This window comes from Carassius carassius, chromosome 5 (genome assembly GCF_963082965.1).
Source record: "Carassius carassius chromosome 5, fCarCar2.1, whole genome shotgun sequence".
Taxonomy (NCBI): Eukaryota; Metazoa; Chordata; class Actinopteri; order Cypriniformes; family Cyprinidae; genus Carassius; species Carassius carassius.
The window spans coordinates 15,295,511-15,322,059 of record NC_081759.1 but is presented as its reverse complement, the minus strand read 5'-3'; the positions used below and the strand labels follow the sequence as shown (position 1 = coordinate 15,322,059).

Genomic DNA, 26,549 nt, shown 5'->3' with positions numbered 1-26,549 from the left:
TGTAGAAGGACTGAAATAATGCAAACGTTTTAGATTCTTTTCCTAGATTTTTTTTTTTTTTTTAAATGCATCATCTATCTCAGCATCTTTACAAGCCAATTCCCAAAAGTAATATCAGTTTACTAAAACCCCTCCACCCCCCATAAATTATGAGTCACAGTGTTGCAATAGTTGTCATAACACAAAAGCAATCGCTCTGTGAAAATGATTTTGGCAAAAGTACAGTGATTATTTCCTTAATGACTTCAATCACAAGCGCTTGGACCTGTCAGTTATATTTAATTCTCTGTGTCTACTGAATACACATGCTATAGCTGTTTGCAGTTGTATGTGTTTATGGAGTGGGACAGGCTCTTTGACAGTCATCAAATACGAAGTAAGCCCTTTCACTCATTGGTCTGGTTAATATTTAGTGTTGACATCACATCACACACGTGTCATATCTGAGTGGATCCTAGTACAAAGACAGTGAGTGGAGTAGAGTCCTTTAAAATCTTAGTGTGTCACTCTGTACAATTGAGTGTGAAGATTTCCTTTGTAAGTCTTTTTTATTATTTAAGTGGTTGTATATTTGTGTTTTGGCCAGGTTGTCAAAGTATTTTATGTGTAGAATAGGCAAGAAAGAAATTCACAAAAGGGCTACCAAGCCACTTCTGAAACAGAAACAATGTCAGAAGCATCCTACCAATGCCCCCCATCTCTCTCGCTTTCTTAACTGAAGGATAAAAAACAGCTGTTTTAAGAATATTAGTTTCTGCATGTTCTATAAAACATTTTAGTCTGTGGGGTCATAGATGGAATTCAGAATCTACTGAGCACATGCTGACAGGATTGTCTGTTTACAAACCCCTCCCTCTCCTCCTCCTTTTCATATCACCCACCGTCCCAGAAGCACCAGGCCTTGAATTCGGCAGCGGCTTAGAAGAGAAGGTGGATTCAGCCTCTGGCTGACCAATCGCAGTCAAGCATCCCACACGTGACGAGCAGTGAGGGCTGGTCTTTAAGCTTTGCAGCGGAAAACCACCAAGCCAGACGGACGGAGAGAGCGTGAGAGAGGGCTGAAGCCTGCCATACGCACTAATCCCTCCACAGTGATCATGTGTCAGGGGAGTCTGAAGCAGCAGAAGCAGAAGGGGCCGGTGAGGAGCGCTGCGGGGAAATGGTGAGATGCTGCAGGTCTTTGAACAGCTCTCCCTCTTGCTACAATCTCCACAGAGTCAGGGTTGATGTGCGGCGTTTCCGTCCACCGGGCTCCTCAGCGGGAGCAACAGGGGAGCCCGCACACGGCGCCAACAACGCCGGCACGGGAGGCCCTGGAGCCCCGGGGGTCCCGACTCAGCTCAGCCACCGGAGCCGATTCAGGTACCGGCAGGGAGTGTGTGAGATGCTAGGATGTAGTTCAGGCTGAGAATGTGTGTGGATGACGGGTGAATATTGCTGGCTGCATCTAGAACAGTTGTTGTCGGGGCACTCGGAGTGAGAGAGGACAATTGAAGCATCAGCGGAGCTGGAAAGTGGGCGAGCGAGAGGGATTACAGAGACCTTGCATGAACTGGGGCACCCTGCAGAGGGACAATCAGTGTGCAGTTTGAGTTAGTGTGACTGGACTCAGTCACCCTGCATGAGCCCCCCTCACTGTCCCGGCAATTGTGTTAGGCTTAATTGCAACATAACATAAGTCTGTTGCTAGCACTCTCCGTCCAGTACAATCCACACCATTTGCATAGCTCTACTTGGAGCAGATGCTGTTCCCCTTGACTGAGCGAAAGATGCAAAGAGCTAAGGGAGGCTCAGATACAGCCACTGATTGGCCAATATGTGCCTGCAATGAAGAAACGAGGGGGGCTATGTAGGACAGAGAGTGTGTGAAAGAGAAAGAGTCAAAATCCGAAGACTTTACATTGTCTTTTTACTGGCTGCAATCATCAGCTCTCAAACAGCCTCCGCAGTTTGAGTAATACACTGAATAGCTGTAGAACCGCAAGGTTTTTCGATGGCTATTCATCTGCTCTGGACAGGATGGGGGAGGGGTAGAAATGCTCTAAATTCAATTGAATGATAACCTGATGACTGAAAGCTCTCGTAAAAACCCACAATCATTGTTTAGAGCCGCTTAAGCGCACTGGGGCGCAGCGCACACTGGCATTACTGGATTTGCCATCCGCTAGAATGAGGTTACATAATGCACAGTTCTAAAAGTGTTTAATGTGAAAGGTTATACCGGGCATTTGCACAGCACTTTTACAAATTTAGTGCTAAAAGCAGGTTATCAGGTTCATTGTTAGGTTGTGTAATGAGTAGTTTTATCTCTAAATATGTTATGACAAAGGAAATTAGATTTTTGCATTTTCAAGAAAAGGTTAGTGGTGGTGGCATCGGCAAAATTGCGTTTGTGATTCTAGGACATTGCTATGGGCTTCTACGTGGTTGCTTAGTGTCCCAAGTGAAAAGAGCCCTTCGTATTGGCTCAAATCCAAGCTTTAATGTAAGTCTTGTCTTTTTTTTTTTTTTTTACTGCCAGGCAGAAATGCTTGTCTGCCAGTTTCAGGACAGTTTAGATAGAATTTTTCATAAATTTGAATAAATACATTTTTTATAAATGTGAGCAGGAGGTAGGAAGCTGTTTAATCATAGGCCATATTAAGCATTTTGTAATAATGCTTCACAGTTTACATTTCTAAATTATTTTTTTATATAGAGGCATTACCTGTTTGTTTACATTTGAATGCTCATGCGTATTAGTTTTTTTGTATTACTTGAGTTAAAGAAGTGCAACATTCAAAACCAGTAACCCAGGAACACTGGCAACAATTCTGCAAAATTATATTACATTGCTTCTTGAAAATTTGTGAATTGTCCATTTTAAACATATTAATGTAAATGTCAGATAAATTTAAATCTGGCAACTTTTTATTACGTCATTTGTACATTTTGCAGCAGTACCGAAATTGATTCAATCATGATTGAAAATGATGTACTGTCTAGACTAAACCTTATGTTAAACCTATACAGTAGTGTTAACAAAAACAGACATGAAATGCAAACGCATTTGCTGAAGCAACCCTGCATTTTAAATAAGTTTTTGAGCTCTTATATTTCATGGGACTTGTACATATATGCTCTGCAATGCAAGTGCCGTGTTTTACCAGGTGAGCTATCGAGCAGGTTTACTATGTCAGAAAAGCCATACAACATTTTATGATGCCAACATCAAAGTTAGTTAGTTTACAAATTAATAATCTACCCCAATAATCATCACTACTGTCCACTAGTGTTTGGAAACTGAAGTGAATTGTATTTATAGGTAGATTTTTGGAGTTTTAAGTAGAGGCATGAGGCAATATTATTTCAATGTAACATTGACAAACAGCTTCAGAGATTTCAGTCTTTAACCTTTCAAATACATAGAAGCCGTAATTAACTGGAAGTTTCTCTTTGGCGTCTTTACCAAGATGGCTGCCAAGTGGACTCACTTTCTTTTACAAAGGACTTTGAGCATCAATTTTTACATTTGCTCATACCAGAGCTATGACTAGACTGGTCTCCAAAGTATAGTCTGATGTTATGCCTGCTGCAGTGTATCTACATTTAGAGTAAGAGCAATAAAAATTTACACCTTTCTGTGGGAGAGGCCTGCACATCAGATGCTGTTATGATGGCGCACAACAAGTCATTGTACTTTAAGATTGTGGAGGGAAATAATGTACTCCAGGCACCAAAAGGTTGCCCATTGAGCCTGACAAACCTGGCGTGAGCGTTGCTATAGTTTTTATCGTCAAAACACTTGAGGATTATTACCTCATTAACATCATAAAGATGTTCTGGGGTGTATGATGAGCAAAGTCAGGTGACACATTGAGTGTTTGTGTTAGCCTTCTATGGCTAAGTCTCCTCTGTCCACAGGTCAGAACAGGGTTTCATCTTGATTAGGGTGGACACAGTATTATATTCTATAGATAGCCTGTGTAGCTGCAGCCCTGGATGGTAGCTGTCAACCCGCTGGTGCTGTGTCATCACTTTCAGGGCCAAATATGACCCACTTTACTGACACAGTAAAGCTAATCTCTCTTTAGCCAGAAGCAGTAGCTCTTAGTGTCATTCTCAATAAAAAGCGAGCAGTTCTAGCCAAACAAGTCAACGCGTTCCATCGACAGGACCAGAATAGAGGTGCAATATTCTTGCACGTGCCGTTCCGTTCGCCTAACAGTTGTGTTGATCTGGAATGTAATCCACCCACACTGGTGCTAAAAATAACGCAATGGATACAATTTTTTTTTTAAGATTACTGCCGGATATCCCTCATGGCTTCCACTCGGCATGACCCATAAAACATGCATGTTCATGTTGGTTAAATAGGTTTATGTTGATTAAAATGTGGCCTTTTTTTTAGACTGGCCCCAGGCCTTTGGTCATGTATTTCTCCCCATGTACCATTTCTAGCACAAGTGTAGCAGGAAGGTGATGATAAACCCTAAATGAGACTAGAGGTGTTAAGCAGGTGAAAACAGCCTTTGCTTAGACTGATGTAAGTGGAATTGAGCTGAAAGGAGTCTATGGTCAGTGTAGTCAAGAAAAGCAGTGTGAAACGACCATGAGGTTAGATTTAATGTAAAGTGGAGAATTGCTATTTCTCTCTCTTTCCTCTCTCAGGAATCTTTTTTGGCGTTTGTCTATTTTCTTCTGTACGGGCGTCTTTGTGTTTGGTCTTTGGTATGTGTGTGTGGGCTGTGTGTATGTTTCTGAATTTTTATAAATCTTTCCTTCCTTCTTTCTATTATTATTCAAGAATCTCAAACTGTATTTAAAAAGACTTGTGTTTCTTAGACTGTTGTGTGTTGTTTTTTTAGTTTTGGGGTTTTTTGGCATTGTGACATTGTCATGAAAATTACATTTTCACGCAATTTCCCAATTACTATAGCAAATGTATAAATTTTTTTACAACTTTTTTTGTATTTATTTTTTTATTCTCAATGGGTATTCTCATTATTGTACTAATAACGTATACAATTAAACAAATACACGGCAATTGCTATGTTTTTAATATAATTATATTTGTATTTAGTTTAATAATATTAATTGTAATTATGATAATAAATCATTTTTATATAGTATAAAATTAAGTCAAATAATATTAATTTTATTTTGAATTTTTAAGGTAATGACAATTGTGGACAAATTTGATTGTCAGGAACTTAAATATATTATATATTTATGTACTATTTATGTTTAAATTAATGATTTTCTACTGCCTTGAGGTAATAATGGTTTTGGAAATACATGCTTAGTTGTCATAAAAATGTCAAAAAGTTTGTAATTTTTTTTATTCATGTCAACAAATGGAACTGCAGAAATACATTTTTTCCAGCAGGTTTTCACTCCCACTGTCTTTCATTGAACAGACATATAAATCACCCTGGCCCAAATTCACACAATTCTTACTTCTTCTTTCTGAAGATTTTTAGGGTAAAATATGATCCAGAAATGGTCTTGACAAGTTTCTTGAGATTCTCTTTATAACAGTGGTGCTCAATCCTCTTCCTGGAGGTCTACAGGCACAGTTTAGCTCCATACCGATCCAATTACCAATTAAATAAGATCTTCAAGAACAGGTTGGAGCATAGTTTGAACTGAATTATACATATATAGATCTCCATTAACAGGACTGAGTACCCCTGCTTGACAACATTCAGACCATCTGTGCATGTATCTTTCATTTCCACCTTCTTTAAACTTCACATGTGTCTGTCTGAGTATTTTGTGCACTTTGGTATCATGGATGTGTTTTGCAGGTTGCAGTTCCCACAGTTGGCCCTACGGCGGCGACTAGGCCAGCTGAGCTGCATGTCCCGGTCTACTGTCCGCCTTCGCTCATGGCCTCTGTCCATCCTCTACTACATCCTGCCCTTTGGAGCACTCAAACCTCTTGCCAAAGTAGGCTGGAGGCCCACAAGCAGAGTAAGTACAGGTGGAAACAACAAATAGAGCCCACAAATTGATGCTGTGTGTTTGAGTTTGTAAAATCTCACTATCCAGAGACATAAATGCCATCCATCAGTGAGTAATCAGTGTGTAATGGCCATTTGCAATTTCGTCTAAGATTATAGGAATATACATTACTGGAATCATTAAGGAATAATGCCCCAAGTAACCCTGATCTGGGATCAGTACTTTTCATTCATAACCCAGAGAAGAAAGGCAGCTACAAATCTGATGTGAGGTCAGCAGAAAGTACTGCTGCTATCAGCAGATGGCTGCTTGCATATGGACCCGCTGAGCTCTGAGCTCTATTGGGACTCGTGTGAAAAGAGCCATTGTCCCACGGTGCAGCTCTGAACTGAGGAACAGTTTGTCTCTAGACCCAGTCGAGGGCATCGTGCCACAGTGGTTCTGGCACCACTATTGTTCAGTTCTCACAAAAAAATGTCCAGTCAGCCCATGCTGATGCTCTGAAGCAGATACCCTATCTCCACTGGCAGACAGGAAGTTACAGAGAAACAGAAAAATGTGTTGGACATACAGGAGGCGTCGTGGCATCATGACTATGAATTATTAACGTAAATATAGCAAATAAAACAAAACCATTACCAATAGAAACTGGAATGTAATTAAATATGTATTAAATATAAAAATATGTATTTTATAAAGTAATTAATTTACAATTCCTTCTAAGAGATTTGGATAAATTTATTAATCTTGGCATAATATTTATTTGCTGTTTAAAAAACATATGATGACACACTTTTGCTTCTTAAAGAGAATTTTCTGGGTCAGATATCCTACACTTCCTGCTTGTTAAACCAATTATCTACAACCCACCAACCTTGTTAGACTCCGAGAGTGTCCACATTTAGCCTCCTGTCTGTCAGCTGGGATTGAAGCTAACTACAGTAATCCACTTACAGTGAACACTCAGTCAGCTCCTGTCATGCATCAGCCTCCATACTATCTGTAACTCTGATCTAGGGTCATTCCTTTTGCCCAGATCAATAACGATCAGTGAGCTACACTGATCTAAACACTCTAGGAATGCACACACTGAAGCACATGGTGCACAGCGGGTGACGTAAAGCCATATGCAGGTTCTGGACTCAATACAGCAGGGTTAAAACTCTTCAGATGCTCACATGCTCATATGTTAGTCATGCAGGGGAAACAACATAAAAGAGGAAATATAAGACAGGATCCCTGCAAACCCTGTTGAACATAAATTTAATTATACTAATTAATTAATAATTCATTAAATTTGTAAACTTATCGCGGATGCATGTGAGCATCTAAAGAGTTTTAACCCTGCTGTATTGAGTGTTTTTCATTTAGTCCAAAACTGAACACGAATATAATTGGGTAATCGGGTCGTAGTACTGTATATGAATGTCATGTCCCTGTTTTGGTCAATGTTTTCTGCCCTCCAAAACCATTTTGACTGAAACCTAAATCTTTTTTTTTTTTTGCTGTTGTGGCCAAATATTTTGGTACGTCACTTATTTTTACACAGATGATATATAAAGAAATAAAGTGCCAGTTGCTTACATTGGCTTTGTAGGTGGAAGATCATTTAGTGTGTTTACTTGTCTTTCTGCAAAAGTTTGCTTTTGTGTATAAGATATTTGAGCATGGTGTCTCTTGGGTCGTAGGTTACAATCTACAAGTCCATACCCACAAGACTTCTCTCCAGAGCCTGGGGTCGCTTGAACCAGGTGGACCTGCCAAATTGGTTACGGAAACCTATCTTCAGATTGTATATATGGACGTTTGGAGTCAACATGAAGGAAGCGGCCATAGAGGATCTACAGCACTACAGAAACCTGGGCGAGTTTTTTAGGCGCAAACTCAAGCCTCAAGTCAGACCAGTGTGCGATTCCCACTCCGTGGTGAGTCTGAGTTTGTAACTGTAGAAGCATTCTTTGTAGATGGAATAGATTTTTTTTCCCCATTCAATTTCATTCATATGCAAACTCAAGAGAATGGGTGCATATGCAAGCATGTATGTAGAATTTTCATTTCAATAGAGCCAATAGATGGACAAAATGTAAAAAAATTTGGATATTTATTACATTTTTTTCATTTTTTTGCTCAAACTATTCATCATGGTGTCTGAAATATTTATTTCATTTTGATAATTTTGCATATTCCATCTACTTATGTTGGAGTTTAAGTACAGTTTACAGAAAATTTACCAAATAAACAATATGTCGACCTGGTGTGTGCGATATATCGTCTGCGATAATATCGTAATTGTTCTTTTAACAATGTGCAATTTTACATTATCATGAAAAAAACATTCAAAATACCCCTACAGAGTGCAGAGTATACATTACGTTATGTCTAGACTAGTGCAGCTATATTATAACGTTAGAGCGTTCTTTCACTGCATGATTCAGTCTATTAAAATGTCTTTAGAATGATCACAAATTAAGAATTGGTGGGAGAAAATTCAATAAACAAGAAGTTAATAGTTGAAGAGACTTCCATTTTAGACACCATATTTCCTGTTTTTGTTCTATTTCAACAACAAAAATAATTCCAAACAAAGCCACAGCGCTGTTTTGCATCTCTGAGCAACATGATGGTGTTTCGTTCCTGAATGAATTGACCATTGATTCTGTTCAATTACAACTTATTAAATGGTTCATATGATCTTGCTAGAAAGAACATTATTTTGTGTATTTGGTGTAATACAATGTGTTTGTGTGATTTAAGGTTCAGAAAATGCATTATTTTCCACATATTGTACATTATTGTTTCTCCGTTATGCCCAACCTTTCTGAAATGCATAGATTTTTACAAAGCTCTACGTTCTGAAAAGCGAGTTGTACCCTGATTAGCCAGCTATCCAGTGCATTGTGATTGGCCGAATGCCTCAAGCGTGTGACAGAAATGTTAAGCCCCTTAACACTGTGATGCCTTGTCCCAGCGCGGCCAGTCAAAACCAATAAAACCCATTACAAACTAGACATTTGTTGCCTCCAGTGGGGACATACTTGCTGATTATAATGACTTATACAGTTTTTTTACGCATTGCGTTGCATATCGTGCCGCGTAAACATAAAACCATATCTGCGTTTGTGATCGGAGAAACGACAAACAACAAGCTCTACTCTACACTGCTTCATGTTTGAATAATCAGTGGCAAATCCTTTAAATATTAAAACGTACTTACAGACTGTGAGTCAGAAGTGCCAGGATCAGGAAACAGTCCTCGTCCTCCGCAAAATGCGCATCACACATCTGAATATCTGGATTGAACTGTTCTGGAACAGTGTTGTAATACAACTTTAACCACTGATTTCTAGTTGTGTCCTCTTTTGGAAGGCCAAACAAAGTAGCTTCACTTTCACAACGAAACACATGTCGCCAGCGGCAACAGTTATGCCTTCATTTTTGCGTGAACATTTGGGCCGTGTCATGCAAATCTTTCCAGATTGTGATGTAGACATGTTGGAATGAGTCGTTTTAGGTAGACGAGGTTGACTCTTAACTTTTGTAAAGAATATCTCTTTGGATTTGAGACTTTAGTCTTTGCAACTTTACAGATCTTCTTTATGCACCAAGAGCTTGTAGCACTCCAAAGAGAAAGGAAAACTTGAAATCGCATCACATGACCTCTTTAACAGTGACTGCTACCTACTAGCGGTTTCAATTTTGCATTCCAAGCATATTTTATTATTTAAATAATTTAAAATATCAGTATTCAATGTTTTTTTTGTTTAATATATTAAACAAATTATGCATTTGTAATTGCAGGTTAATGCATTCATTTCATGCATTAATCAGTGTGTAAATATATCTAATGCCACTTCAGATGCAACTTCTAAATTTGCTTGGTAACAGCCATGTCTTATTAATCTAATTCACTGTTTCAATTTGACTCAATTGATAATGGACACTTTTAAAATAATGGCTTTCTAAAGGTAAAAATGCCCATAAAATGTACAAATCAGTTCAAACTTATTGGAAAAGATTAATTTCTATCTGTGTGAACTGACCACCACACTGAATATGAAGAATATCAAAAAACTTTTGGAGCCCATGGTATCCTTAAGCTACCAGCACAATAACACACAGCAAAATATCATCTAATTATCATTATCGATAAAATCCCAGAAAATATCCAGATATTATATCACAATATCGCACACCCCTATTCGACAAAGATACTTGCGGACTAGTTTAGTTTACTATGACTGTTGATTTGCTCTACAGATCAGTCCAGCTGATGGCAAGATCCTTCATTTTGGCCGCGTGAAGAACTGTGAGGTCGAGCAGGTGAAGGGAGTGACCTACTCACTGGAGACGTTCCTCGGGCCGCGCAACTGGACCGAGAATTTATCCGCTAACAGAAGTAAGTCTCAATAAATTTGTCATTTTGATCAAGTAGGACAACGTTCCTTGATCGAAATCCTTTAATAATGGAACATCACAAGAATAACACTAGAACATATGTAATAGCGACATTTAATGCAAGGTTTTCCAAGCAGCTAAATCTGTTTTTAGTTTGTAAACACGACTTGGGAAAGAGAGTATCACTCACTCTTATCAATTTGCATGCACACTGCACAGTCAGCAGAAAATAACAGACTTTACTGATTGTCACAACAGTAGCAAAGTAATTACAATCGCCAGTTTGTTTTCTATGTAAGGCATTTTCTAGTTTATTTTCAAATGAGTATAATTGCATATATGTAACATTTTGGTATACATTTTGAGTTTACTTTTTTCACAGTCCGTATTGTTATTTTTGCATCACTGTATGTTTGACTTTAAGTCTCTTATGTTTACCAATGCTGCATTTATTTGATCAAGAGTACAGTGAAATATTATTACAATTTAAAACTGTCAAACTTTTCTCTGTTTGAATATATTTAAAATGTGATTTCTTCCTGTGATAGAAAATCTGAATTTTCAAGCAGCCAGTCTTCAAAAATCATTCTATTCAATTTAATGAGGCCTTGCCTTTCTTTAAAAAAATTAATAAAAAAAGACTTTTGATCAATACCTCTAAAATCTCTATAAAAATAAAAAAAAGAAACAAAAAAGGGAAATGTATACTGATTGTTTACTGATATGAATGTTGAAAGACCTGTGCCTAATCCTAAATTCTTGTCTGACCAATCTGAACATCAAGAAACATGTCCTACTTGGGTAAATCATGCAAAGCTTATAGGCCATATGAGGACAATAAAAAAACAAACCGTCCAGTATGTTTCATTTTGGTTTTCCTACCAATTATTGAAAATAATCACTTTAGTTTTTCTCACCATTTCCCCGTCATGTTCAGATGAGGATGATCCTGGCACGTACCAGGATGCCCTGGTCACTAAAGAGGGGAATGAGTTGTTTCACTGCGTAGTTTATCTGGCTCCAGGTGACTACCACTGCTTCCACTCGCCTACAGACTGGAGGGTGGCACACAGACGCCACTTCCCAGGTCAGCGGCATTATATGTTCTCTTTCTATTTCGCTTAGCTTTTTGAAAATATGATTTGTTATTAAAAGATTAGTCAACAGTGACTTTAGGTCTTATATGCTTAAATTATAAGCGTCTTCTCTAATCTGATGGCGACTGAGCAGTGCGATACCATCAGAGTGTTGTTACATAACCGAAGCACAGAGTGTGGTCTGATATGTTTGTGTGTATTATAGGTTCTCTGATGTCTGTGAACCCAGGAGTTGCGCGTTGGATCAAGGAACTTTTCTGCCATAATGAGCGGGTGGTCTTGAGTGGGGAGTGGACGCATGGTTTTTTTTCACTCACGGCTGTAGGAGCAACAAATGTGGGATCTATACGCATCTATTTTGACAAGGTAAGAATTTTTTTGCTCTGCAGTAAAATACAAATGTTACTCTTTTTCTCTTTTTTTAGCTTCTGCAAAAGAATGTGTGTTTAAAGGAGTAGTTCCCCCTAATAATAACCCTTTAAAACCTGACAGATGAAATAACAGTTGTAAAAAGAACGTTTTGAAATGGAACAGTTTATTAGACCTTTAGAGAAAAAAAATACATTTGTGCATGTTTTTTTGAGTATTATATTTGATACATCGGGCTGTTAAGATTCATGTAAATGCTATAGGAGAACATGGAGTATATGGCGAATATTTCAAAATATTTACAGTTAAAACTCTGTAGCCCAACAGCGCTGGCTGGATTACTTAAAGAAATTGTAATCCGTTACCGATTCCAAATTACAAAAATCATTTAAAAATGAATCAAAATCAAACACTGAAAAAAAAAAATTATTTGTTTACCTGCATGCCATGTTATCAACGTCAGACATGTGTGATACTTCATTGTTAAAATATTTCTTTTAAAATCTCAGCGGTACTTCAAATAAAAATATATTAGGAAAAAGAGTATCAGATGACAAAAGGTTGTGAGTTTGTGCATTTTAGTGTGTTTTGATAGACGGACGCCTTCCAAAGTAATACAGGGTAAAATAACCGACTGAGTGATCATGTTTTCATCAGTGTTGATGCAAAGTTGAAACACTTCCTAAACCTGAAATGATTTTTGTAAATCCAATGATCAAATGTTGTAGCCACCTGACTAATGACTGATCTCTGTAACTTTCTGAGTGTATGTAAACAGTAGGCTATTTTAGAAAGGAAATGTTAAAGATGAAAAAGAGGAATTGGGGAGAATGAATAAATTATGACTAAATCATTGCTATTGAATCAATTATATGTGATCATGTAATCCATAAAAAAGTAACATTTAAAAATGTAATATAATCTATTTACAAGTACTTAATGTTTAAGTATGTAAATGTAGCTCCGTTGTTCTTCTGCATCTCAAGTTCGTGTCCTGGCTCGCGGATCTTTCCGGATCCTGTCCTCCTCTCTGTCTTCCATTTCGCTTCCTGTCTAACTACTTTCCCATTGAATTAAAGCCACAAACATCAAAAATAAATCTTAAAAAATGCTATGAAGTTTTTTGCAATACAATGATCATTGAGAGATGTAAACATAAACATTCCTTAAAAGCCCAATATATCATATTTGAAATTTTCATTAGATTTTTCTAAAAAAAAAAAAAAGATAGAAAAGATGATCAAGTTGCTTCAGTCCAGTAATTGTTCGTCTTGAAATATGACTAACAATATGTTTTACATTTCAGTGAGGATTTCAAAGCAAAAATATGTGCACCACAAGCTAAAGAGGGCCATTTTTACAATTATAATAAAAAGCATTTTCATTCTGATTGTTTAATTTAGTGGCCTTAGAACTGTACATATCAAATATGACAAATGCTTTATATGATTGAAAATCATTTTCATTATTTGCTCATCATTTTTTTTATTTGGTTTTACTATTTGCTTAGCATTTGTGTTGTTCCTAATCTATATGACTGTCTTTCTTTTTTAGAACATAAAATTAGATATTTAGACTAATGTCCAAGCAACTCTTATTGCTTAGGACAAAAACATAGTCTTTCATCAAACCTTCTGATGACATACAGTACAGTAACTTTGTGAGACAGACTGAAATTTTCATATTAAAATCTGTATATTCAGTCTTTGCTCTCTGCGTGACCTAAATAACTGTGATCTTCTACAGTAGAATGCTATCTATTAAAAGCTCCAGTACACATTGCAGCAAAACCACTTATGCATATCCTAAAGGCAAAATGCAGTGAATCCTAAGCGCTTTGACTCACAGGGTGATTCTCCTCGTTCAAAACTTCATGGCTGTTTGATTAGAAATATTGTGGTTGTGCAACATCTAGTTCATGGTATCCAGCTGTTTGTCGAGCCATTTTTGTACTGCAGCTATTTTTAAAGCAGTCTGAAAGGCTCCCAGGGACAAGGAGCACCAAAAAAAAGAAAAATTCAACAACAGACTATAATTTAATCTCTCGTGAACACATGTATGATATTCTTCTTTGCTTCGCTTTAGGAGGCCTTTATTAATCCCCAAGAGTCATGTGGAGCACTTTTTGTATGATGGATGAACTACTAACTGGTACTATATAAGAATAACACTGAACCATAATAATAGCACAGTTTGCTAAAATGTTCTTCGAGAAGTAGCATCTGTTATTTGAGAATTGCTGCTTCTTCAAATGTCACCCTCTCCTTTTCACAAATCAGGGGTTGCATGACTACTGATTTCTGCTAGTCGATATCTTATTAAAAAAATACTTGAGTTACTCGACTACTCGTGGTTCATGCTACTGTAAATTAAAAGACTTGAAATAGTTCTTACCAATATATGCTTAATTCATAGCCTAATGCAACAATTACATATGTAAATTGTCAAAACTTTATAATTATGACTGTATAAAAGGCTCTGACGTTTCTGGGTGCCTGCCGCTTTAAGACTCTTCTTCGGTGGTTACGGCAGAGGAAGTGTGTAGTTAGTGTGTTGGTTTTGGTTATAGTGAGTTCGGAAATGTATTCAAGTTCAGCAGCATATGTACCTGTGTTGTGTAGTTTCCTTAATCTGTTCTGAAGGATCCAGCTTCCAATATTAATGTGTTGAGTTCATGACAAAAAGTAAGTGACTGTCACTTCGTTGTGTTTGTGTTTCTATACTGTAGAATTACAATGCATTAACGTGCCCAGCGTGATGAGTGAGATTTATAGAGATAGAACAATGTTTAAGCTGTAAAACACTGTAGGAAATAATAATTTAACTGATGTGAGCTTTCTGATTTCTAAATTATGTAGTACGTTTGTAACATTTAATTAGGAAGAGTTAATATCGTGCTCAGGAGACCATGTGCAGACGCTGTTGTGCAGTAGCCTTTTCTCGCCAGAGGATGTCGCCATTTCTCCTTCTGTAAACCCCTTTTTAATATAGTTTAATGTAAACTGGTCAGTGATATAGGAGGTGAAGCTATTATGTGAAGGAAGTAATATCCTCATGTAATTGTTGATTATGTTTAAAGGGACATAGCAATGTTTATTGATATATTTATGTTTGATGATCCTGATTTGTATTATTTGTGTGGATTTATTATTTACGTTGCATAGTAATTTAAGTACCTAATGGTGATTTATTTGTTTCTTTATCAGACTATGACAATATTGAATATTGGAATGTTCTGATGAGTACTGCTGGATCTCAATACAGTCAATAGAAGAAATTACATCTCCTCGTTTTTTATTCCTGTATCCTGACCGATACACCATCCTGTTTACTGGCTGAAAACCTTGGTGAACTAGCCCTGATAGATTACCTCACTAACATTGGTCCTTCGAGCCGGATAGCAGTATTCAGGATGGAGTCAGATGAAGAGATGTATCCTGATGTGAGACCTAAACGTCAAATACGTCGACCGGTCAGACTTCAGGACTTCGAAGTGGACTATATGGGATATAGTCAACGAGATCAGCATCAATGGGGCCTCTCATCCCCTGCCTTGGATAAGAGGGCGTTCCTCACTCAGGAGGGTCCAGATCAGATGACCCCTTTCCGGACAGCCCACCCTCCCTCTAGTGGTTTCCCTGGGAATGCTGCTCACCCTGAGATTCCTCAGCTAGCCCCAGACCACAACCAGAGGAGAGATTTGGATGGGCTTATCCAGCCTGCGCGAACACCCTCATTCCATCAGAGCCCATATCTGGATTCTCGTTTCTCTGAGGAAATCAGAGCTATTCGAGAGGAGAATACTAAACTGCTCCAAACACAACAGGCCTTTCAAACGGGCATAAAGGAACTCAATGAAGCACGGCGCGAGATGAAAGAGCTACTGGAGGTAGCCCGCTCACTGAGAGCAGACCTGGCCCAAGTTAATAGCCCAGCCCCAAACTATAGTAATCCCACATCTCCACAAGCCGATGCTGTAGCCTCAAGGAGTTTCGCTGTTGCACCACACTCAAAGGAAATGGAGCAGGAGGACTGGCCTGATCCTCCACCCTGGCCTGAACCTGATGAGAACCTTTCAAGAGGGATGTACAATCTCAGGGTCGAGGAACAAGGGCTAGACAGTAGACATCACAGCCTTTCCTCTGAAGTTAGAGTATGTATGCCTTGTGAGCCTCCACTGCCTCCTCAGTATCCCCCTCCTACTTCTGATAAAGGGATATCACCATACCCCTCTACACGACCCTCTCAGTTGCTCACACACCCTGCCCCAGCTCATGCACCTGTAATGCATTCAGCGCCTGCCCGAATCTACCATCCTTTAGCAGCCACTGGAGCGGTACATGGCATGCCACCACCTAATCAGTTTATGCAGCCGCCAGGGAATGAGCAAGTGTATCGAGGGCCTCAACCCACAATCCCAAAGTTCATTTACCCGGATCCCAGTGAATTTGCACGGCTTCGCATAGCTCTAGAAAACCTACTCCCATCTAATGCTACAGAACTCTTCAAGTATCAAATACTTGTAGATCATTTAAAGCTGGAGGAAGCTAAGCTTATAGCTGATGCTTATCTAAACTCGCCAACCCCCTACAGTGACACTATGTCAGCCCTCCATGACAAATTTGGTCAGCCTCATCAACTTGCCTTAAAGAAGATAGCAAGTGTTCTAGAAACCCCCGAAGTAAGGCGTGGTGATACGATGGCATTCCAGAAGTTCTCTCTCCAGATACAATCTTTAGTGGGCTTGTTGCGGACTCTGGGTCCTGAAGGGGAGATCGAACTCAACTGTGGCTCACATGTTGCTCGTCTGTTGAGTAAGCTCCCTCCGGAACAGAGAGCTGATTTCCATCGACATCAGTTCAAGCAGTTAGGGGCGACCCACACTCTACATGATTTGGCAGAATGGCTCCGCTATGAATCATGGTGTCAGGGCTTCGACAGTCAGGCTACTGGACGCAACATAAAGGAAAGGCAAAATGTAAAGACTGATGGTCGTCCTGGAAGACAAACGGTGACCGTCCTACATGGAGCTGGTGAGTCAAAAGAGACCGCCTCTTTGTACCACAAAGAGAGTTCAGTCAGCAGAGGGGCCAAGAGTAAAGCTTACTGTGCTTACTGTGAGAGTACTGAGCATTATCTTAGTCAATGCAGTGCGGTCACCAAACTCTCCAAAGGCCAGCTTAGAGAGTGGATACGGGTTAACAAGCGGTGCTGGCGCTGTGCACGAACTCATCAAGCCGCTCAGTGCACATTGAAGAAACCTTGCAACATCTGTCAGGGAAAACATCTACTGGCTCTTCACGAGATAAATACAAGAGCAGAGAGGGGAAATAAAGATGTAGCCGTTAAAGAAGAGAGCTGCTTAACCAGCTCTGCGGCTGACTCGCTCTACCTGGACAGACCTGGAGCCGGGAATCGAGTCATGTTAAAGGTCGTTCCTGTGCTTGTACATTATGAGGACCGGTCACTTGACACCTTTGCGATCCTCGATGATGGGTCAGAGAGGACCATGTTGTTGCCAGCAGCAGCTAAGTTTCTTGGCATAAAGGGCACTCCTGAAGCGCTTCCTTTGCGTACAGTCCGACAGGACATCCAGATCCTCCATGGCCACACAGTGTCTTTCCGTGTCTCACCAGCTGCAAACCCTCACACCAGCTATAAGATCAATGGTGCTTTCACAGCTGGCCGCCTCAGCCTAGCACAGCATACTTACCCTATTGATCGCCTGAAGAGGAAATACAAATACCTAAGTGGCATTCCCCTACCTGCCTTAAGAGATGCTCAGCCAACACTCCTTGTAGGCTCTGACAACCCTCAGCTGATAACACCTGTCGAACCAGTCAGACTTGGTCCACCAGGTGGCCCAGCCGCAGTCCGCACCAGGCTTGGGTGGGCTCTTCAAGGCCCTACCCCATTCATGGGGCGGCCAATCCAACCTGCACAGTGTCTGTTTACTTCATCTACACCACCGATGGATGAGCTTTACAAGCATGTAGAGAGGCTCTGGCAAGTAGACACTGTACCTTACCGACATGAAAGAGAGGTGACTCGATCAAAGCAGGATCAGCAGGCTGTAGCATTGCTTGAAGTCAAGACGGTCCGTACTAATGTAGATGGAATTCTTAGGTACGCCACACCATTGCTGCGCCATCCAAGCATGCCACCTTTGCACTTGCCAAAGGAGTCAGTTATGCCCATGTTACGTAGTACTGAGAGGCAACTTTTAAAGGACTCCAAGCTAGCGGATGCATACAAGATGGAAATGCAGAAGCTCATTGAAGCAGGTGCTGTGAGGGAAGTCACTGAGGAGACCTCTACCAAAGAAGGATGGTACATCTCACATCATCTCGTCAGCCACAACGGAAAGAACCGCCTGGTTTTTAACTGCTCTCACCAGTACCTTGGGCAGACTCTGAACCAGTACCTGCTACCTGGCCCTACCCTTGGCGCCCCCTTGCTGGGAGTATTACTGAGATTTCATGAACATCCCATAGCGGTTAGTGGAGACATCAAGGAGATGTTTCATCAAGTCCGCCTCATCCCTGAAGATCGCCGCCTTCTAAGGTTCCTGTGGCGGGACCTGAAGGTGGAAGAACCCCCAAGAACATTTGAGTGGCAAGTTTTGCCTTTCGGCACAACCTGTAGCCCGTGCTGTGCGACATACGCCCTGTAGTGCCATGTTGTTGACCACTGCCAGCCGGACGATGACCTGAGATTCTCGGTTGAGAACTGCTTTACGTAGATAACTGCCTGCAGAGTGTGGGTACGCCGGGTGAAGCTAAACTGCTGGTGGATCGTCTCAGGGATCTTCTGATTTCTGCAGGTTTTGAGTTGCGTCAATGGGCTTGTAACAATCCAGGCGTCCTGAGTCATTTGCCTCAAGAGGCCAGATCTGAAAGCCTGGACCTGTGGCTGGCACAGGATAAGTCCAACCCTCTGGAATCAACACTCGGTCTCAGCTGGAATTGGGCAACCGACTCCTTGGGCTACAAACATAGGCCTGTGTCCTATGAGGTACCAACTCTGAGGAACATTTACAGAGTTTTAGCTACTCAATATGATCCCTTGGGTTACATGTTACCTTTCTCCACCCGAGCGAAGCTCATCATCCGGCAGCTGTGGGATAAGAAGCGAGGTTGGGATGACTCTAACTTACCCGTCGAACTCCTGCAAGCCTGGTCCAGCTGGGAGGCTGAACTTGAGTCCTTACCTCTCCTTACATTTCCACGTGCATATGTTCCGGCGGATGCCAACCTTGAGGGTGCCACCCGTGAGGTGCACATCTTCGCAGATGCGTCTGAGCAGGCTTATGGAGCCGTAGCCTACATGAGAACTGAGGACATGGAAGGCCAGATCCACCTGTCTTTCATCCTTGCTCGTTCACGAGTAGCTCCAAGACGTCTGCATTCTATCCCACGCCTGGAGCTTTGTGGAGCTCTGGTTGCAGCGCAGCTGGCTCATGTCCTCGAGAGGGAACTTACCTTGACAGTGGCTCGAACTGTGTTGTGGTCAGACTCTACAGTACTAACCTGGCTACACTCCCAGTCTTGCCGCTACAAGGTCTTCGTAGGCGCCAGAATAGCTGAGATACAGGAGTTAACAGAGAAGTGCACTTGGCGCTACGTGGACTCAGCGAATAATCCTGCTGATGATCTGACGAGAGGGAAGACCCTGGAGGCCCTAATAAATCCCAACCGATGGTCTCAAGGACCTCCCTTCCTTCTCCAGAACCCAGCCACCTGGCCAGAAAGACCCAGCACAGAGCCATTTGAGGACAATATGGAACTCCGGAAGACCACCTTCTGTGGAGTAACGATTACCTCACCAATGTCGATCAGCAGGGATGATAAGGTGTACCAAACCTGGCAGGAGCTCATAGATGCCACTGCTCAAGAAATTCTAGGACAAAACCCTTCAAGCTCACCACCTAATGCTGAAGAGTACCAACAGGCAGAGATGATTGTTCTCCAGCGAACCCAACAACAGTCATTTCCAGAGGACTACAAGCTCCTTGTAGCTGGGAAACCTGTCTCACCTGGGAGTCGATTACTCACCTTGGCTCCGGAGTTAGATAAATCTACGGACCTCATACGAGTAGGAGGTCGGCTACGACGTTTGGAAGGTCAAGATGACATGACATTGCACCCTATAGTTCTGGATGCCTCACACCCAGTTACACGCTTGCTTATCCAAAGGTTCGATAGCAACCTGCACCATCCTGGTCCAGAGCGGGTCTTTGCAGAGATGCGGCGGTCATTCTGGATAATCCATGGAAGGGAGGCGATTCGCAGACATCAGCGTTCTTGTGCCGAATGTCAGCGCTGGAGAGCTCAGCCTTCCATTCCCCGAATGGCGGACCTTCCCGTTGCTCGTCTCCGATTACACAAACCCGCCTTCCATTCCACTGGCGTGGATTGTTTTGGACCCATGTTTGTGAAGATGGGCAGACGCCAGGAGAAACGCTGGGGGATAATATTTAAGTGTTTAACAACCAGGGCGGTACACTTGGATCTCCTCAGAAACATGGATGCGGATGCTTACTTGATGGCCCTAAGACGGTTCATCGCCAGAAGGGGGACACCTGCAGAGTTGTTGTCAGACCAGGGGACCAATTTCAGAGGAGGAGAACGGGAACTTAGAGAGGCTTTTGCCAGTATGGAGCCAACCTTGCGGGAACGACTCGCGCGTCAGAGGATTAAGTTTCAGTTTAACCCCCCAGCGGCTCCACACTTTGGTGGAGTGTGGGAGAGAGAGGTCCGCTCCGTCAAGTCTGCACTTTACACATGTGTGGGGGCACAACCTATTCATGAAGATGTCCTTCTCACCGTTCTCCTGGAAGTTGAGGCAATCCTCAACTCTAAACCGTTGGGTTATGTATCTGCCGACATTGCAGATATCGACCCTGTGACACCCAATAGTCTGCTTATGGGGCGGCCCGATGGATCTCTTCCCCAAGTGGTCTATCCTGAGACGGAGCTCCTGAGTCGCAGACGCTGGAGGCATTCACAAGTTCTCGCTGACCAATTCTGGTCCAGATTCATCAGAGAATATCTCCCTGGGCTGCAGACTAGACAGAAATGGCACTCCACTTCTCCTGAATTACTGGATAAGGCTGTTGTCATGCTGGTGGACCCGCAGCTACCTCGAGCCCTGTGGCCCATTGGGCATGTAACCAAGATTCACCGCAGCGATGATGGATGCATTAGATCCGCTGATGTGGATATCAGAGGACATGTGTACACCCGACCGGTAGCTCGGTTGGTGATGTTGCCAGCTCTCCCGTCAGGGGAGGACGATGCCTCGGTGAGCCCGCCTCAGCCTGACTGATGAGCCTTTTAATGGAAGCAAATGTGCTTGCACATTTGGGGGCGGCTGTATAAAAGGCTCTGACGTTTCTGGGTGCCTGCCGCTTTAAGACTCTTCTTCGGTGGTTACGGCAGAGGAAGTGTGTATTTAGTGTGTTGGTTTTGGTTATAGTGAGTTCGGAAATGTATTCAAGTTCAGCAGCATATGTACCTGTGTTGTGTAGTTTTTGTGTAGTGTTGAGTTCATGACAAAAAGTAAGTGACTGTCACTTCGTTGTGTTTGTGTTTCTATACTGTAGAATTACAATGCATTAACGTGCCCAGCGTGATGAGTGAGATTTATAGCGATAGAACAATGTTTAAGCTGTAAAACACTGTAGGAAATAATAATTTAACTGATGTGAGCTTTCTGATTTCTAAATTATGTAGTACGTTTGTAACATTTAATTAGGAAGAGATAATATCGTGATCAGGAGACCATGTGCAGACGCTGTTGTGCAGTAGCCTTTTCTCGCCAGAGGATGTCGCCATTTCTCCTTCTGTAAACCCCTTTTTAATATAGTTTAATGTAAACTGGTCAGTGATATAGGAGGTGAAGCTATTATGTGAAGGAAGTAATATCCTCATGTAATTGTTGATTATGTTTAAAGGGACATAGCAATGTTTATTGATATATTTATTTTTGATGATCCTGATTTGTATTATTTGTGTGGATTTATTATTTACGTTTCATAGTAATTTAAGTACCTAATGGTGATTTATTTGTTTCTTTATCAGACTATGACAATATTGAATATTGGAATGTTCTGATGAGTACTGCTGGATCTCAATACAGTCAATAGAAGAAATTACATCTCCTCGTTTTTTATTCCTGTATCCTGACCGATACACCATCCTGTTTACTGGCTGAAAACCTTGGTGAACTAGCCCTGATAGATTACCTCACTAACAATGACATTACATATTTAAATTTTCATGTAGCAGCTAGTATTTGTATCTGTAACAATCACAAAATTATCAAGCGAGTTTAACTCTTGTACTTCGCTAAACAAATGTGCGTGTGCCGCGCAAACCAGCAAAAGATAAAGATGCAAACATTTAGGCCAAATAGAAAATGTATCTGTACCTAAGTTGATTATTAGCCTACTCTTGAGAAAGAAACTGGTTTGGTTTTTGAGAAACTGACGCGCAGCGCTGCTGTTTAATTGGTGAGCACGCTGTGCTTATTCCATTCATTCGTATCACATCATAGCCTAAGGTTTAAATCATTGCCTTTTAAATATATACAAATAATAGAAGGTGTATGATGTATTATTATAGGTGATATTACTCTTGCCCAGCCCTGATTTCTGAGAGATGCATGGAGAGGCAACAGCAATGCGGTGTTTCATTTGCGGTCTTTTCATTCATAAAGTTTACATTCACTTCACACTCGTGACTTTAGAGGTCTGTGTATAATATTGCGCTGATCCCCTGGCTCAACTGTTATCTAGCAAACACCAGACTGTGCCAGCCTCAGCCAAATATTCAGGCAGAATTATTCCTTGTCCATTATTCATTTTTGAAGCTATTATCTGTGCAAATAAGGTATTTGGCTTCAGGCACACCTATAATTATTATATAACATATTTTTATTTTACATGCAACATATATAAAGTCATAGAAAGTAACAGCTACATGCAATATTGTAATCCTAAAATTCACGTCGTATTTGCAAACTCTTTGTATGCATTATGGTTAATGCATGCTCGTGTAGTTGATTGTTTCCGACAGCACTGACTAGTGGTTGAAGTAGTCGATCACTCGACTAGTCTACGCAAGCCCTACCAGAAATAAACCGATTAAAGCTCACCTATCAGTCTCACTAATCAACTGTTTGACTAGTCAAATGCTAGGTTATGTGTACAGTGCAAGTAATGTAAATTTAGTATCAGTATAAATGTAGTAATCAGCATATACTGGAAAAAAATCCAACTTTCAAAGTCAGTTTAACTTTTTGTGTGAACTGAACAAAAATACTCTAAACATGTGGCTAGCAAAAGTTGTTTTGTGTACCTTTGATATTCAAGTATGTGTTCACAGAATATCCAAATGTTCTCCCAGCTTTTCATATTAAGTCCATCTGAACAAACTATTTTAGACTGAACAATATTGCACAAGTTACCAGCGGGCATTGCAGCTTGAAAACATTGTTAATTATTACTAAAATATTATTGTTTTAAATTTTACTGGCTTAATTTTTGCTGCTGCTGTTCACTGTCAGTTAGCAGTCATGTGAATAAGAGTTTATAATTTTACTCATAATTTTATTTTACTCATCATTTTATTTACTATAATTTTAAAAGGTTCCCCATCTGTTATAAGTACCAGATTTGGAGGGTAGTTGGATTTTTAAAAGGCAAACCATTTGGTTATTGTGCAGTTACAATAACAAGTTTTTTTTTTCTCTTTAGGAGCTCCGCACCAACAACCCTCGATACAGCAAAGGAACTTACAATGACTTCAGCTACGTAACGAACAACAACCAGGAAGGGGTCAGCATGAGAAAAGGAGAACACCTGGGTGAATTCAACTTGGGCTCCACTATTGTACTGTTATTCGAAGCTCCACGGGATTTTACCTTTAATTTGAAAGCAGGCCAGAAGATCCGTTTTGGAGAACCTCTTGGGACAATGTAACGCCTACGAGAGGGGAACGGAATCTGATGATGGACACACTAATGTGTGCAGATGCATTCAGGGTCTCAAAAACTAATACATTCACATTTGCAGAGATGTACTCTGTTTAAACTGAGATACATGTGTGTTCATATGTACTCAATCAACCACCACTGTTGCATTATTGCCATTGGGTTCTCACAGTCGTTTTGTTAGGGTACGTAGGGTTTTTTTTTTTTTTTGTAAAATAAGCAAAGCTTAGACCATCACGTTGTATTTGTTTACCATGAAATGCCACCCTGAATTTTTTGGGCTCTAAATTATTTTTCTATTTTGTTTTAGTAAAACTATTTTTTGTTTTTGTGTTTGCCCATATTGCCTTTGGCTTGAGGCAACCTGTGTGAAGGGTTTGAAGAGTTCAGGACTTCCACAGCTAACTCTGCAAGCATTGGGAATGTATGAGAGGCCATCATTATTTGGTACCTTGGTATTTGACAATGCTTAGGGTGACCAAATGTGTCATTTTCCCAAGACACATCCTGGCCAGGATTTCTATATTGCCTAAAATATCCAAGTTTTTGGCTTTGTTTGTGCTGCGCAGACCAATTGTTGTATAACAAAGTACCGTAATTGCTCTCACAGTACTTTGGTATCATACACTGATCGGTATGCTCAGTGCTGCTTCAAGTCGAACACTAATATGTACACGTATCTGCATCGGTTTCACTGTTCTCTGTAGACCCCAGTTTCTCACGCACCATGAATGGTTGATTACGTACAGTGTCTGCATGTTATTGGTCAAACAATCATTACTTTCATTAAGAATGAAAACAGGAAACCAAAGCCAAAACCTGGATATTTTAGACAATATAGAAATCCTGGCCAGGACGTGTCCTGGGAAAATGGCACATTTGGTCACCCTAAGAATGCTTATCTTTAAAACCGTTCTCTTCGTCCAACTTCTACTCTTCATGAAGGTGCAAGCCATTTTGACAGTAAAAGTTTGGCCACATTTACTCACTAAGAATGAGTTTTGGAAAAGATTTGCGACATTTATCACTGCTGTTGTTCTCTGGCATTGAATTATCCCTTTGCTTGTTGGTCTAGCAATTAGTTGGGAGATAAATGTTAAGTGTTATGCTGTCTCAACTTGATTAGTGCCAAAACACGATATATTTTTTACTAACACAGATATGAATCTAGGTCTTGTGATTGTATGGCTTATATTTTTTGTTCTTGGACTTTTATTTTATTAACCAGCACTTCGGCAAGTTCAACAGCCAATTTCTACACCCTGAGCTAAGGATAAAGACCCTCCGGACCCCCCCTAATCTGGACCACACATGTGTATGAAGATTAGGAGAAGGACTCTGGAAATTTTGTTTTGAATGTGTTGAAAACACTGGGCTTTTCTGTGCACTGGGCCACACTCTTTTGTAGAAAAGTCTCCTCAATTATTCATGTAACACTGACATTAATTTCAAACTAGTTCAGATGCAAGAAACGTGTCATTAATACATTTTGAAGGTTATTTAAAATGTTGTGTTATATAAATTTGTGATATTAATATAAAGATTTAATAACATTGTATCGTTTTGCCTACAGTATCTTTTTTCAGCTACTAGGATTGCAGCTTCTTGAGCAGGGAAATGTTGATATACAGTTTGTGGTGGATTAGTACAGTAAGCTTCTCAGGACAGTTTGTATATACATGGGGGAATATAAAAGGGATAAATCTGACCGCGGTCTTTGAGGAAAGTTGATTAATAATGAACAAAATCTCAGCAGAATTGAAAGTGCTGAATCAGGAATTGGATCAAGCAACGTATGTGACATGCTATACTTCATTTAAAATTATTCTCATTTAAGATGCATTGTTTTATTACTAAATATTAATAGTAAGATTGTGTGCGATATTTATACTTTTAAAAAGGATGTCACCCACAGGACCATTGAGCGAAGCTTCGAGAAGCCCGCCCTCCTCACTCCCCCGCGTGTAATGTTCTGAAGGTTTCATTTTAATAAGCTTCCCCCACTGGTGACAAGTCTGTAGTGACTAAACAAAGTTAATATTGTGAGAACCAAATCAATGTGCATCTCTTTGCACATTCTTCCTAGACCACGTATGAAGTCAGATATTTCCTTTCTGTTTACTTTGGTGTATCCCCATGCTATCCTAACATCTGCGTTCAATTTACCATCAGACGCCATACTTAACAACTACCGTTATTTTTTAGCTTTACAAAAATAATAACATCTCGGTTACGTATGTAACCTTGGTTCCCTGAATAGGGAACGAGATGCTGCGGTGACGTCACCACGTATGGGAACACCTTCGGTGTGACGAATGTCTGAAGCCCTATACCATCCCGCCAATCCTATTGGCCAAATAGCGCGTGGCACCGCCCAGTCATGCGTAGGCATATATATACCTGGTGCCGCGCGCCATTTACCTCAGATTTCATGACGAGAAGGGAAGAAAACTATCAAGGTACGGCACGGCCAGAACCGCAGCATCTCGTTCCCTATTCAGGGAACCAAGGTTACATACGTAACCGAGATGTTCCCTTTCATAGGTCACTTCGATGCTGCGGTGACGTCACCACGTATGGGAACGCTATACCATCACGCCTGACGTACCTGATAGCTTGGATCCAAGGAAGCATCTGCTCAAGCGGAGAGAACCCGGGAGCCAGGGGCCATCCTCACATCCAGACTGTAAGACCTGATAAAAGTGCTCGGTGAGGACCAGCCTGCCGCAGCACAGATATCATCCATAG

General features: G+C 40.7%; 1 protein-coding gene across 2 annotated transcripts; it reads left to right on the top strand.

The window, feature by feature from the left end:
* The first annotated feature begins 895 nt into the window (after positions 1-895).
* pisd (phosphatidylserine decarboxylase) lies at positions 896-25,359 on the top strand. 2 transcript variants are annotated; one of them, XM_059549859.1, is made up of 7 exons: positions 896-1,162; positions 5,790-5,955; positions 7,635-7,871; positions 10,204-10,342; positions 11,279-11,428; positions 11,644-11,804; positions 23,566-25,359. In XM_059549859.1, the coding sequence occupies exons 1-7, from the start codon at positions 1,098-1,100 to the stop codon at positions 23,788-23,790; spliced, it is 1,143 nt and encodes a 380-aa protein (XP_059405842.1). In that variant the 5' UTR covers positions 896-1,097; the 3' UTR covers positions 23,791-25,359. The 2 variants fall into 2 exon arrangements, with proteins under 2 accessions (XP_059405842.1, XP_059405841.1); XM_059549858.1 differs by having other exon boundaries at positions 898-1,362.
* Positions 25,360-26,549: the final 1,190 nt, after the last annotated feature.